The following is a 15,883-nucleotide window of genomic DNA, read 5'->3' as shown; positions in this document are numbered from 1 at the left end:
TGATTAATGGGATGTGGTTAGAGAATATGCACCAATATGTTCAAATCCACAAAGTTTATACCATAATTTTATCCCACTGCCAAAACATGGACTCCTGAGAGAACCTTACCTCAGCGACTCACCATCACCTTATTCTTTCTGTATGAAATATGACATACTTTGAGTGCCACATATAAAAACATAACAAAAGCTGATTAATATAACAGGCTGTTGAGCCCATCTAAGTGCAATAATCCAAGACAAACACACATTGATTTCACCTGTGAAGACCAGAAGCTAAACATAGAAGAAAACATTTTGAAGCACTTGGGAAACTGCAGGCAAGAGAGAACACAAGACGGGGGACTCAACCTCATTTCACGAGGCCGGCACCAGTACAGACACAGCCAGGTGCATGCTGGGAGATTACGGCCACAGGGAAGGAAGCCCGTACCGTACCTCTATTCATCAGTGCTTTGGTGGGCTGGAGAATGAGGTTGGTCCTCGGTAGGAGAGCTTCCTGCCGTGCCTCTGGACCAATGGCAGCAGAGCGAGGCACAGGTTAGTGAAAGGATAGGAAAAGCAGAGAGGTTAGCGGAGGTTAGCCCAGAATGGTTAGAGTTGAGAGATCTAGCAGAAGCCTTTTAACAGCGCAGGGATAGAGCAGATGGAGACTGTTACAGGAGAGGAGCCAACAGTAGAACATGCTGGAATACCTAAAACGCCACACCAGGGGTTGGGAATCTCATCTGAGATGGGCTGGTGTGCAAGTCTTTGTTCTACCATATCACAACACCTGTCTGAACTAATCAACTAATCATGGCCTTCAACCAAGACTTTCATTAGGTGTGTTGCGAGTTATAAGAGAGTGCTCCTACACCAGTCTTTCTTGGTAGAACATTGGACACCATGGTCTTAATGGTCATAAATGGCACCATCAGGAATAATCCACAAACCGGTTTGTTGGTCTAAATTAGTGACTGCAGTCCAAGTGAAAATGAGATGCTGTCCACTGCTGTCTTAGGGATCAGTTAGGACGTCAGAGTCAGAAGTTTTGAGACAGCTGGTCTGGCTGCCCTGGGATCAGTTTAGATCTTCAGTGCCTGGGTCCAGAACATGCAGTATATGGTCCCTCTCTCTCTTTCCATTAACTATTAGTTTCTATAAGGAAGCCATGACTGTGACTGAATGTACAAAGCAGGGCATGGAACCACTGGAGTCTTTCAGGTATTTATCCCAAATACGCCGGGCTATGTGAAAGAGGGGAAGAGGGTGAAAGGCTGAGAGAGAGGGTGAGCAAGCAGGAGAGAGAGAAAAAACAGTGAGTGAGAGTGCGAGAGAGAGAGAGGGCCGGTGGGAATTGGGGAATAGAGGGACAGAGAGGAGACCGGGCTGGAGACTCACCCGCTCTGCCAGCTCAGGATGTGCTGTGGGCTGCAGGGCGGAGTGGCGGCCAGCTCGCTGGATGGGGTGGCACTCCGCTGGCTGTGAGGTGAAGCGGCTGTGGACACACACGCACGTGCGCACACACACAAAGGGATTAGACCGTTTCTGTACAAGACGGTTGAATTGAAGTTACTTGGGTGGAGTGAAAGCCCTGATTAATGGACCGGTTTTGGTTCCACTGCTGTGGGCTGCTGCAGAAGCGCACCGTACGTCTGGCCTACGTGCCACGAGACAGGGGAGTGACCCTCACAAACACTTAGCATCACTCTCCATCATTCATTCATTCATTCATTCATTCAGCTGCCACTGCAGTCACACACAGCGTGCGTTTCTCATTCGGTTTACCCCGTGTAATGTATTCACTGTCACTGCGGCTTTGTGCCGCGCCCAGCAACACAACAGCGGCAAATAACACCGTGGCTCTCCCAGAGCCTTTGTTAGGGATTATTTTGTGTTAGGGTGTGGATTTTCACCAATCAATTGAATTGGTAACAGATGTGATTTCACAGCATGACAATGGTACAGATCAGAATAATTCTGTTTATCTACATTACAATTTGGCAGATGCTCTTATCGAGAGCAATCTGGCAAGGCATTCGTTTTTATTTTTACATACCACCCCTTTACACAGCTGAGTATTCAGTGAAGCATTTCAGGTACCTTCCTAAAATGGTAGTGCCCCACCTGGGAATCCAACCTACAACTTTGAAGATGGAAGCCAACTCCCTACCTACCGCCACCCCTAATTATTTACAAATACATTGGAATTAACGCGGACTTCAACACGATGATTTGAACACTGGCAATCAGTGTTTAAATAACACTTACAAAATGGTAATCTATGCAAACTCAATTATACAGCATAGAAAAAAGGTATATATTTTATGGGGAAAAGTTTCATAGATCATCTGTTTTTAGGCTTCACTAAAAGCCTTTTCTGCTGTCTCTGCCAGTAAAGATTTTGCATATCCAGAAAGGCATGAGTTGTGAATCCCAGATTTCAGCAAGTGCAGGCAGTGGGGTCGGCAGGACTGCTTCAGACATGAAGTATGAAAGAGTTCAGCTAGCCATCTATGTGATATACTGTAAGCAGAATTTAAGGAATCCAATATAATCCAAAAGAAGGATGTTCATAAGAAGGACTGCTCTCTCCAAATATACCACTGTAGGTACTCAGACTGGTCAGTTGAATCATAATTGTGTTTGTATGGGTGTGTGTTGTGTGTGTGTACATGTGAGGGCATGTGTGTGTGTGTGTGTGTGTGTGCATGGGTGTGTGTGTGTGTGTGTGTGTGTGCATGTGTGCAGCGATAGTTTTCATGGACTCGTTTCACCAGCTGTGCTAGGATTCCAGTGCTTTCTCAGCTGTTAAACTGTCTTTAACCGGAGAGAACAAAGACTCAGTGTGTAAGCTCCTCTCGGGGGGGAGAAGGGCTTTGTTTCTGTGTTTTTACTCTCCGATTACAGGAGCTTTCACTGGACAGACCATCTCCACCACCCACAATCCTCATACAGTGCAGTGCGTAAATGTCTGGACAGTGGTACAATTTATCTTCTTTTGGCTCTGTACTCTATTGCATTAGATTTGAAATAAACTAATGAAAATGAGGTTAAAGTGCAGACTGTCACATTTAATTTGAGGGTATGTACATCCATAATGGGTGATGAGTGTAGGAATTAAATCCCTTTTTATACATAGCCCCCTGCTTTTAGGGAACCAGCCGTTTCTGATTACTCAGGTGTACTCAATCACTTCTGTAGTGCAAGTAAGAAAGTTTTCAGTATCTAGTCTAAGTTCTAGGCTTTTGAATACCTTTTGAGTCTGTTATTGGCGTTTGTCAACATTGGGGCCCAGGTTGGGCCAGTGACAGTCAAGGAAGCCGTTATGAGGCTGAGAAATAAGAAAGTATTATAAATATTATAAATGAGACAGTACCACAGTCTAAATACTTACCGACTGCACTTTATGTCCCTGCACTCTAAAGCACCATGACAGGACACAGTGGCAGGAAAGCTTTCCAGGGGAATGCAGTCTACCCCACACACACACACACACACACACACACACACACACACACACACACACACACACACACACACACACACACACACACACACACACACACACACACACACACACACACAGGTGAGACAGGGTGGTTACCTGCAGAGCCCTTGGCCTTCCTGGCGCGGTGTCCCGGGGTGCTCTGCAGAGTGCCGTACGGAGACCCTCCGTCCGAGACGCCAGACCCGCCAGGCTCTCTCCTGTGCTCTTTCAGCGACCCGGAGGAGCGCTGGTACCAGCACCTCAGCTCGTCCGAAACGGCCGTCCTGCTCGCCCCTCCCCCGCCCTCCCGGCCCAGGGAGGGAGTCCGTACCACCTGCGAGCGGGAGGGGGTCAGGCGCCCGCCGCTGCCCTCGCCCCCGTCCTCGGCCCCGGACCAGGCCTCGCGGTACATGCCCCCGGCCGTGTAGGAGTTGGAGGTCTTGAACTGGGCCTTGACGCTGTAGTGGCCCTCCTGGTCGCTCTCCAGGCTGCGCACCACCACCGGGGCCGCGCTGCCGTCCACGTACAGCGGGTACTCCTTTATGCGGTACTGCGAGGACGGCTGGCTCTGGCTGTGCAGGTAGACCCCGTGCTGCCCTCCTCCGCCGCCCACCCCGTTCTTGGCCGCCAGGTTGGGCATGCTGCCCGAGTTGGAGGAGCCCAGCTGGCCGGCGGACTTGTGGCGCTGCCGCTGGCGCTGGCGGGCCTTGGAGGGCGAGTCCTCGGCCAGGGTGGAGTAGTTGGGGTTGCCCCCGGCAGAGGCGGGGTAGTAGTGCTCGGAGCTGGAGTGGCTGGTGCAGGAGGAGCAGTCGTCCAGCGGGTCCGAGCCGTTGCTGCTGCTGCGGGTGCCCGCGGGGCAGAACTCCGGGCTGCCCGTCTCGTGCTCCGAGCCCGGGGGCTTGCCCTGGGACTCCAGGCTGGAGCTGCGGTTGCGGAAGTGCTGCGCCAGGCTGTGCAGCCGTGTGGGGCTCAGGTCCACAGACCTGTAGCACGGAGAGGAGGTTTCTCTCGATTATGACGATGGTTACTGGGACACACATGCGCACGCGCATACACACGCACATAATATACACACACATTCTCACACACACGCACATACACACCTTTCGAATATATTGTATATCGTAGGAATATTTAGAATATACTATATACATTATACTATATACATATACAACAATAAATATTTAGAATATATAATAGTATTATTTTGTAATATTACTGAACATGACATTTCTGTAAAAGCAGCCTCTGCGGCAGTGGTCCGGTGTGCTGGCTGACCTGGTGGAGTGGACGTAGTGCGGGGCGCGGGTCCTCAGGTCAGGGGTGGAGGGCATGCTGGACTGGGAGTTCCAGTGGGGCAGGGTCCTGACCGGGCTGCTCTGCAGAGAGGCGCTCCCTCCAGCCTCCGAGCAGCTCCCCGTGCTGGGGAACCTCCTGTGACTGCTGCAGAGGAGGAGAGACTCCCTCAGATACGCTATAGCAAACATACAGTGCCTCTGGGAACGAAGAGCGATTGGCTGAACCAACAAAGCACCACTTAATGTTCATGGCTGTACAGCTGATCCTATGTGAACTGTACCTTATCCGACCAGTTCGGTAGCTTGTTCTAATGACCTTGGTATGTACTTTTTGCATGTCGCTTTGGGTAAAAGCGTCTGCTAAATAAAATGTAATGTAAAGTTTTATATGTGCCTGGGCAAGGGTCACTGATTTGAATATGCATGGTACGCCCAACCAAGTAAACCTCATATTTTTATATTGAATCGAAGAATGCTAAAGCACCACTCATTTTTTGCAGGGGGAAATATTTTCCCGAAACACCAACCCAAAGAATCCGGAGAACATGTGCTTAGGTTTAGGAATGAATATGACATTTTCCCCACCGTGATATGCTCTGCTCAGCAGTGTATTTAAACACTATTGGACAGCCATAACAGTAATACAGTATATGGCTGTATTATTGATGCTAACTGGGAATTCGTATGACCTGGCAGTGCTGCTGGACACCAGCAGAACTCCCGAGTGCTCTAGACCGGGTCGTAACCGCGACCAACAGCGGACCCACCTGGTGTGACTGTGTGAGGAGCGCTTCTTGATGCGCTCGTAGGGCTCGTCCAGAGAGGACTCGCTCCACTTCTTGGGCTTGATGGGGGACTTGTCGTAGTCGCTGCGCTGGTAGTGCAGGTGGCGGAGCCCCTCCAGGGACTGGGGGGGCGGGGGGCGGCTGTGGGAGGGGGGCCGGGGCGGCAGGCCCCTGTGGGGGGAGGCCGCGGGCGAGAAGGTGACCGTCCCCTGGGAGTCGTCTGAGAAACACAGGAAAGACCCCCGTGAGTGCTCCGGTTCTCTACCGAAACGCATACATCCATACCCAGCGCATCACATGACGCCCTGACCAGCTAGTTCTCTCAAACTTGAGCTTGAAATGAGAAAAGCAAATTGTTCCAATGTGAAGCAAATGTGGACACTTACGCAGCTCGTAAATCAAGCCTGTCACAAAGGCCCTAAACAGAACAATCCATAACACATTGAATCGATATCGCTACAAAAATGCCATTGTGGAAAGGAATCAAATATGACATTTTTCATATGAAAAAATGATGGCCAGACACTTTAAATTATGTTTTTAAAATAACGCTAATGCTTTTATAAGCCAAGAATAAGAAAGCACAATCCTCACTCAATACTGCGGTCTCTCTCTGTCCCCTTTCCCCTCATTGTTCCTCAAACATCTTCCCCTCATAGGTACAGACTCAGTGCTATTTGTGTCTATGAACCTGTATTCACCCTTTGTATCCACTGCAACAGCCAGTTATTTAGTCTAGGGCAACAATAACAAAGTGGGGTCAGCTGTAAACAGTACTGGGCAACATCAAAATGGCTGACATCACCGTACCGTCGTCGAGGACGAGAGCGTCTGACAGGGAGCTGTCTTCAGAGCCCAGATTTGCCTCTGTGAAGAAAAAGGGGCATGAAAGCAGCTGGTAAAACTCAAATGCTGAACCAAAAGCAATTCAGACCTTCAATTCACACCCTGTACTTGCTATTCACCCTCTTTTACTGCAAAAAAAGACACTGAATGTGACTCAAGAGCGCAATTCTACCTACAGTAGATGCTTCTGTCCGTGTTTATATAACAACGGAGACGGATGAAAAAGGTGAGAAGGTCATGGTGATGATGGTGCTTGCTTTAAAGATTTCCACTGCTGTGCTGAAGGTATTTATATATTCACGGTGAAGTATAAAGTTCTAATGGTCAAAATACATAAAACATCTATACCTACTACCAGCCGGGGAGTTTTTATTAGTCAAAAGGGAGCTTTAGTCATTTGGCCAAATACTGACATCATAATTGGCAGGCATATTTACCATATTAATACACATGCAGTGAATGTCATTCTCATACAATTAACATTAGTGCTTGATTGGAAAGCGATAACTACGTTCCACAACAGCAGATGGGTTTAATAGGTTCTCTCATTATCTAGCCTCCCAGAGTATGAAATGAGATTGGCAGTGCATTTTCTTTGTAAAGTCTTTCAAAACTATCTAAATATTAATATGCTATTCATTGTCTTCCCTTGTGTATTCACAGAAATATCACTCGATAACAGCGTTTAACTTCCCACTGATTTCATCTATGAAAACAAAGCCAGGATACTGCCTATTCTATTATTACTGTGCCCTTTGCCTAGATTATATAAATCACCCTGACATTTTAAAAGAACAACCTGGGGAGAATAAAAACATTTAAAAGTGCACAGAGATTGCCTGGAATATGAACAAGGCGGTTTATAGGGCTCTTTGAAGGCTAGATTCCATGTCAACTAAATGGGGCTTAAATTGAAAACACAGAAGTTTCTGTTAAGCTAGGGTTTCTTTGTATTACTCGCTACAGTTACCTGACCAATCAGACCGAATCCCTTCTTGTCAGGAAACCTATTTTTAGACAGCACTAAAATTAGACTCAGATTAATCACGTGACATAGTGAAAAGCAGTGTGCAGCTGCAGAATGAAACTACGGCTGCATGTGTATGGTTCTGTAGCTTCATGTGTATGGCGGTGTGGCTGTATGTGTGTGGCGGTGTGGCTGTATGTGTGTGGTGGTGTGGCTGTATGTGTGTGGTGCTGCGGTTGTATGTGTATGGTGCTGCGGCTGTATGTGTGTGGTGGTGTGGCTGTATGTGTATGGCGGTGTGGCTGTATGTGTGTGGTGGTGTGGTTGTATGTGTATGGCGGTGTGGCTGTATGTGTGTGGTGGTGGGGTTGTATGTGTATGGTGCTGTAGCTTTATGTGTGTGGCGGTGTGGCTGTATGTGTATGGTGGTGTGGCTGTATGTGTATGGCGGTGTGGCTGTATGTGTGTGGCGGTGTGGCTGTATGTGTATGGCGGTGTGGCTGTGTGTGTATGGCGGTGTGGCTGTATGTGTATGGCGGTGTGGCTGTATGTGTATGGTGCAGTAGCTGTATGTGTATGGCAGTGTGGCTGTATGTGTGTGGCGGTGTGGCTGTGTGTGTATGGTGGTGTGGCCATCTCAGCCTGGCCTGGGACTCACCCTCTATAATGAGCGAGGCCCGCTGCGTGGGCTTCTTGCCCGAGCGGACGCGGTACTCGTTGATGGCGTTCTCGATGTCCTGCAGCTTCTTCAGGGCGTTCAGGTAGGAGGTCTTCCTCTGCTTCTTCAGCTTCTTACTGCTGACGTGGGGGTCGCTGGCCAGCCTCCGAGCCGCCTCGGTGATCTGGGACTGGATGGCAAACTCCCGCTCCAGCCTCTCCAGCTCCTCCTCCTGCCATAAGCGCGCACACACACACACACACACACACACACACACACACACACATATTAACATAAACTAGCATATTACATACACTTTAACACATTACTGTCTTGTACATATCTGCATGAAAAGAATTAGAATTATGAGGAATGCTGATGTTTGGCTTCATTTATAACATAACCATTTATCTAAAACTATGTCAACATTTCTGAAACAGCTCACAACTACCAATTCCACTTCAATGTTTTTGTAATTGTGGGGGGGAGGGTCTCCCTAGCTGTCTCATGCATCCAAGAAGCACAGCCACACTATCAGTGACCTCAGCCCAGAGACGGGCGGTTGGCGAGGTTACGCTCCGCACAGACGACAGCGAAACAGCAGAGAGCTCTCTCAGCAGCAGGGAGGTGTGCTCATAAACTACATTAGGTCACACGCAAAGGGCTCTCTCACACAACTGGAATCCCTCAAGCCAGCACTCCCGCACGAGCTCAGACCAGGGTCTCCCACGTGGAGTGGATAACAGTCTGCCTTACTTCAGCTCGCTGTTCATAACCGTGCGTTCGGATTAAGCTGGGTAGCAACGATCATTCTGTTTTGGTTAAAAATCACAGGATCACTCCTTTGGCTTTGTTTCAGTGCACACAAAACCCACTGCTGCCACTTCCCATGATACACATAAGGCTGCCTATTTTTAGACGGCACACACGATTGTGGAAAGAGTCTGTAACAATGATTATACAAGGCTGAAATGGGCAGGATGAATCCATTTATAGAACATATTTATCATTCAAATATTTTAATTTGTAGAGAAAAGAAAGTTATTATTTGAACTGGTTTTAGAATTCTTGATATAAAACAGAAACGGATGCATAACATAAAAAAGATGCATAACATTCTGTTTTCAGGAAGTGAATCTAAAAAATGTGGATTATGAATACTTGGAATATTTGAATATTTGAACGTGCACATATTTGCAGAAATCTGGTATGTTTAACTTTAACCATGTTTTAACACATTAACCATGCTGAAAAGGACAAAGGCTGCAGGAAGTTCTAGACGTGCCAGTCTCTCACCTCCCCCTTTGGCAGTATCTTCTGTTCATCCAGCTTGAATGCTGTGCCGATCTTGCGGCGGACAGTTGGAGGTTCTTCTCCCGGGTCCAGGGGGTACTCCTTTGGCAGCTTGCCAGTAAGTTCCTGATGTAGCAGCAGAGGAAACATGAAAGGCCACTCAAATTATAACATCACTTATTGGTCTACTACACATGCAACACACAACATGGTCCTCCCTCCTGAAGGGGGAGCTATCCTGGCTCTTACTGCCTCTCTGATGCAGATGTTCTTTAGCTCCTCCAGTCGCTGCCGCAGTGTCTCCTCCAGGGCTTCCTGTCTGGCCTTGAGGGCAGCCAGCATGTCCTTCTTGGCGGTCTGGGAGCTGTCCGACTCCTGGGAACCTGTCAATACACATTTCCTTCATTCAGACTACCCCGCTAACAATGCACCGCCCGACATCTGTAATAAAGCTCAAAACCCGACTCCAGGCAGCTACTGCCACTGCCAGTCCCAAGCACTTTTCATATAAACAATGACGGTAAAGAAGCAAACCCTTTCTGACCCTTCCAGAAAAAGCCTACACAAACTGCGACCCTTCCACAAACAGCCTTACCCAGGGATCGGGTGGTACTGGGCCAGGAATCGGTACAAATTTTAACCCTGTCATCTCAGTATCCTGTTTGTTCAAGAGTGAAAAGGGCAATGCGACTATTTCTGGGACAGGTTTTTTTTTTTTTTTTTTTTAAGAATACCCAGGTCAAAGGGATGGGGAGCAAGAGAGACCAAACCATAGAACATCCTTAACCCTCCACTGAAGATACCCATGTGAGAGAACTTGTACAGAGATTCCTAAACAAATTTAGGTTCACTTCCCCCAGACATAACAAACACTGTTCACTCTTCCAGATATAGATTACTCAGTATACCCTTTCCAGCTAATATAAAGTCAACACTAAGACAAAGTTAACCTGAACTAGGTTTATAACAACAATTAATAGATTTTCCACTAAATAGTTAAATTGGGAATTATATGACTGGCTCTCCTTGGTAAATTAAACATTTTGCACAAAGTAAATTGTGAATGTTACATAATTAAATAAATATTCAACTAACTAGTTTATTCTAAGTATCCCCTAAACAAGTGTCCGAGTTCATACTCACATGCAAAACTACATACTGAATCAGAAGGTGGAAATACACCTTTTCAGCTTTAATGTTAAAAACCTAAGTGCTACTGAATATGTACAGGCTTATGCTGCAGGATAGTAAGACGGCTGCACAGTCAATGCATTCCATGGAGCTCTAATAAAATAAGCACTGGCTCATTGTGAAGGCTGGAAAAGGAAGAAGTGTGTTATTGTCAGAGGTTCAAAAGGACAGACATGGCGCGGACACCCAGACGCTGAGCTGTTCGTCGAAGGCAAAACAAGGTGTGTAACTAACAGTGGTGGATATCCGTCAGGCAGATATCGCCTGGCCCGAGGGGCTCTGTGTCAACAGCGCTTCCTGAGGAGAGGGGATTTACATGGGCGGAAATTAACTGAACATTCATTCATTGCCATTGCTGCCTGCAAGGATGGTTACCGGATGATGCTAGCTTTGCTCCCTGGAGCCAGTTGATTTAGTCCAGAGCTTATCTGTATGTGACAGGTAAACTGGCCATGTAAACCGACTGTTTGAGCTCTGACTCCCTGGGTGTTGAGAAAAGACAGCAGGTTGATGCGCGGTTTCCTGTGCTCACCCAGGTTGGAACAGTCGAGCGTGGGATGACCGTATTTAACGAAGACGGGTGGTGGGGCCAGGGTTGCAGTGTTTACTCAATCTTATGGATTCTTTGAGAGCATCGCTGGCCTGTCAGAGAAATAGTTTGCTCACAGCGACCTCACACCAAAATCTCTCAATTGCTTTTCTATTTCCTGTTAGAATTTCCTGAAGAATGCGAGAGAATTTGGTGAGGTGAAAAACAGTCACTCTGGAAAAATGTGTGCGTCTCTTGTAAAAGGAGTGGCTGTGCAAGCCATCTGCAAGAATCACTGACGTGTCAGAATTCGCAGTTACCCCGAAATTGATTCAACCACAAGTAGCAGATGGCTAATCTTAGCAAGACTCATCCTTACAGGGAAATATGATTACTGTACAAGACACACAGTCCAAAAGAAGCATTCTGTACAGCATGACAAACTCTTACACTGTGCTATAGACACTGTGCTTGACGTGCCAAAAACATTGGAGCACGAAGACCCTTCTCACACCTACCAATAACTATATACAAGCTACCTTTTCTGCAACCCCAATCACTGCTTTTACAAATAAAGATAAAACAAGCTGCAGTAGTAAAGACATAAATCTGCTCGATAAGGACAGACCCGTTTCACCGTCTGGTTGGGTTCACAGTGGTCAATCTGGTGAAGGCCCCACCCCCATGCCCCTGGAGCCTGACTGCAGTGTCTGTTCAGGGGATATCAATGAGGGCTAGTAATTAGGTGAGGCAGCAGAGCAGAGGACTGTGTTCAAGGCTGGTCAGCCACTTTTTCTAATTACCCTCCTCTAAATGAGCTGCTCAGCCAAGCGCAGCACCACGCCATTAAAGCCAGCACAAGATAAGACCCAGTGGACAAGATTTAGTGGGAACATCTATCGCAATCATGTTAAGTTTTCAAAGTTCTGCCGGTTGTGCTTTTCTGTAACTGATGGCAGTTTTTGTCACACTGAGGCGGTGGATGGAGGAGTTTGTTCTCGACTAGCTGGCAGGTTTATTGGTCTTTCATCCCACAGCGATTTGTCAACGATTGAACCCGGTGGGGGCTCGAGTGTCCCCAGGGTTATCCTTCCTGGTGTTAAAATCCATTTCTCACAAAGCAGCAGAGGAAATGAAGGAGCAGTACATTTGACGCACGCTTCAGGACAAAGCCTTAGGGTAAATGGAGGAAATCTCCACAGAGCCATTTTTCACAGTGTGAAGTTTCCTCCAGAGAATAGTAAAGCGCAGTATTGCCAGCAAGGAGCTTAACATGCTTTAAGATTGATGAGACGGTAACTTTATGGTTTTATTATTTTTGGGGAGAAAAAAAACCAACTAAATAAAAAAAAATATCTGTGGGGTAAATGCCTCAAAAGTGCAAGGACATGTCCACAGATCAGCAGAATGAGAGGTAGCATAAAAAGTAATTTACTGAAGATTATAGGCAGAGGCTGAGCTGCACCACAGAAAAAGAAGTGTGCTACAAATAGGAAAGACTTTAAGTGTTAAGCCCTGTCAAGGTCTCAGATGAGAGGTAGAACCTTGCGGTATTCATCTGCAGGAGCTTAGATGTGGCGAAATATAAAGTTGATGCAAATGTGCCAAGACCTCACTTGCCTGTGCTGAGCAATCTAATTCTGTGTATGAGCAGAGCGCTACTGGTCTGACGTGTGAATCAGCTAAAAGCAGCCCAGCTGCTATGAGATTTAAGGGAAGCTGGGGTGGAGCCATGTTCTCGCCCCCACAGCACAGAGCTGGGGCCTCTTCCTCCTCGGGGGCCCACAGGCTCACGGTGGAGGAGCTGAAAGGGGCCCGCTCCACGTTGGGGCCAAAGCCTCCTGCCTTAAGATGGATCGTGGGGTCAACCGTTTCGGGCGAGGCAAGAGCAGGAAGGCAATATCGCCACGGCTTCCTCCACAAAGTCTCTCCGCAAAACAAGGAATAGGCAACAAACAGGAAGTCCACACCACTCTGTGCTTTATGCATAGGAATTGCATTTAGAAGCTGAGGACTTATTCAGTTACAGAATAACACGAGCTACTCTAAAAGAAGGGCATAGTCTGAAGTCAGATTTAAACCACAGCAACACACAGTGGGGTAAAAAGCTCAACTACACTCTGTGATAACCTTCACCAACCTTCACCCCACAGCCACTGGTTCCATTAAAAAATAACCTGTTGAGTAAAAGATGAAATCCGGAAAGACATGACAGGAATTTAAACGCATTCCAAACCAGAACATTATCATTTGTTCGCAATTGTATACGGTTAGCGATTTTCCCATACTCATTTCATTACAACGCTGTTGCTAGACAGTGCCTTGTTTATACATTTCTTCGTGAGGAACATGGAGCTGAAGGCTTAATCTCCCCACAGCCCCAGCAGACATACCTTCCTTTAACAACTGTCCCCTCTCCAGCCCCCACCACCCACTCCCTCCGCTACACGAGGGATAGACTGCTTTCTATGCATGTGTGGCCAATAAATAAGACATGCTGATCTCTGCTTATGAAACAGGACCCTAATGAGAAAATATTAAACACAGCACTTCCCCTTAGGACCTTGCCGCTCAAACAAGAAAACTGAAACCCAGGCCTCTGTCCAAAATCAACACGGAGAAGTTAGAAGGCCCTCCGGTTATTTCACACACGCTCATTTCCTTCTCCCATTGCAGCCCTAGAAATCAAACCCAGACAATGGAGTATTGCTCACTGAGCCTGACATTGTCCACAGCAGAACACATGCTCAGGCTTCAAGCAAGCACAACATCCTGAGGTCCTCGAAAGGGCGTTCGTCACCAAGCACATTACGCCAAACAATGGGGGAAAACAGCAGACACACTGCACTAAAGCATGACTGCAAGCTATAATTATAACACACGCACAAGTACTAAAACATAGTAAGAGTACAGGGCCCCAGTGAGTTCTGGTTCTGAAGGCCTGGTGCATAACAGTAGAGTTCTGGTTCTGAAGGCCTGGTGTATAACAGTAGAGTCCGGGTTGTGAAGGCCTGGTGCATAACAGTAAAGTTCTGGTTCTGAAGGCCTGGTGTATAACAGTAGAGTTCAGGTTCTGAAGGCCTGGTGTATAACAGTAGAGTTCAGGTTCTGAAGGCCTGGTGTATAACAGCACAAGCACAACATCGTTCTGGTTCCTCAGTGGTGGAATGACCTGCCTACCACTGTCAGAACAGCAGAAGCCCTCCCCCTATTTCGACGCAGACTCAAAACCCACCTTTTCAAACTCTACCTTAGTCCTCCCTCCTGATTTCCCCTGCCCCTCCTTTCTGATATCCCTATCCTTGTCTAAAAAAAATTCTGATCACAACTATGTTTAGAACAGCATTTCCTGTGTATTTTGCTAGTTTCTGGATGTGATGCTCTGACTTATGGTAGGACCTATGCACTTGTAAGTCGCTTTGGATTAAAAGCGTCTGCCAAATGACTAAAATGTAAAAATGTAAATGTAAATGTAACAGTAGAGTTCTGGTTCTGAAGGCCTGGTGCATAACAGTAGAGTTCTGGTTCTGAAGGCCTGGTGCATAACAGTAGAGTTCTGGTTCTGAAGGCCTGGTGCATAACATTTGAGTTCTGGTTCTGAAGGCCTGGTGCATAACAGTACAGATCTGGTTCTGAATGCCTTGTGTTTCTGCTCTTCTTACCTGAGGACAGAAGACTTCCGCTACTCCCGCTGATAATCTTGCCCTTGCTGCCCATGTTGGCCAGTTTGGAGGTCTTCAGTGTTCCAGTCTCCGTCAGGTCAATCGCGATCTCACTCAGGCTTCGGGCCGCGTGAATTTTTGACTGCAGAGAGCAATGGGAAAGACCTTATTTCACAGAAAAGTTAAAATTTAACAACTTGACTTCATCATTTATTAATGAAGTGAAGAAGCTATTTTCAAAAGACCTACATAGGCTGAGAAGATATATTAATAATTCTCTAATTAAGATAAAGAAGATGGCTTTCTTGAACACTCTATATCCTAGGTTGTAAAGGAATCCGGAAGAGGAAGATTACAGAAGAGGTCAGAATTCTTCTCCCACAGACGAGGACAACCAATCATTAATCGGAGGTGTCACATGCACAGTGCACACTAACAGACACACCAGAGGAGGCACTATCAGACGCCAACATCAGAAGTGTCATATAACACATAACTACTGCACTATGCAGGGCAACTTGCACACTGTAACTTGTCTGACACATTATCAATTTTTACAGTTGGGTATTTAATTGAGCATTTCAGATTCAGTCCTATGCTAAGTGGCAACTCAGAAATATGCCACCCAAGATTCAAACCTGCTACTGTAAAAAAAAAGATACTCAACAGCCTATGCACTCACGTGACAAAATATTAATATCTTGTCTGACCAAAATCCCAGAGGGGAAAAAAAAAAAAAAAAAAAAAAAAAAAAAAGGATGGAAGGTGAAATCAAACCCTTTTTCAACAGTAATATCTGATGTGAGCCGAGATGTTCCGTAAAGTTTCTTTGTGACAGCATCTCTGTGCTATACAAACACAACTGAACACAAGCACAAGACAGCAGGTCTGAGGGTCTCCTCGCTCACCTTGCTCTGCTTTCTGTCCAGGTAGAACTGGTGCTGGCTGATGGCCATGGCCCAGATGGACTTAATCAGGGCCGGGCAGGCGTACCAGGTGTGCACCGCGATGCCACCGTGTCCGAACGTCCTGCGGGTCACCGACGCCCTGCAGTTGGAGGGAACATCAACCACTTTATACACACTGTTCGCAACCGTGAACCTATATACATGATTTAGAACGCAACACGGAATATATTCTACATAGACCAATAACCTGCAAAGAGCTGCTCTGGTAATAAAC

The 15,883-nt window shown here is 46.9% G+C and overlaps 1 protein-coding gene across 1 annotated transcript in view; it reads right to left on the bottom strand.

The window, feature by feature from the left end:
* frmd4a (FERM domain containing 4A) overlaps window positions 1-15,883 on the bottom strand; it is an 88,643-nt gene that overhangs the window by 4,406 nt on the left and 68,354 nt on the right. Inside the window, exons 13-22 of the mRNA XM_061252114.1 lie at window positions 15,610-15,748; window positions 14,702-14,843; window positions 9,569-9,702; window positions 9,323-9,445; window positions 8,027-8,258; window positions 6,366-6,422; window positions 5,538-5,775; window positions 4,751-4,915; window positions 3,590-4,455; window positions 1,384-1,480 (exon numbers count right to left, since the gene is read on the bottom strand). Of these exons, the coding sequence (XP_061108098.1) occupies window positions 1,384-1,480; window positions 3,590-4,455; window positions 4,751-4,915; window positions 5,538-5,775; window positions 6,366-6,422; window positions 8,027-8,258; window positions 9,323-9,445; window positions 9,569-9,702; window positions 14,702-14,843; window positions 15,610-15,748 (2,193 nt within the window). The remainder of the gene's footprint in view (window positions 1-1,383; window positions 1,481-3,589; window positions 4,456-4,750; window positions 4,916-5,537; window positions 5,776-6,365; window positions 6,423-8,026; window positions 8,259-9,322; window positions 9,446-9,568; window positions 9,703-14,701; window positions 14,844-15,609; window positions 15,749-15,883) is intronic.

Source organism: Conger conger, chromosome 8 (assembly GCF_963514075.1).
Source record: "Conger conger chromosome 8, fConCon1.1, whole genome shotgun sequence".
NCBI classification, from domain to species: domain Eukaryota; kingdom Metazoa; phylum Chordata; class Actinopteri; order Anguilliformes; family Congridae; genus Conger; species Conger conger.
Note: the sequence above shows the minus strand (reverse complement) of the source record. Positions and strands in the feature narration are given on the sequence as shown.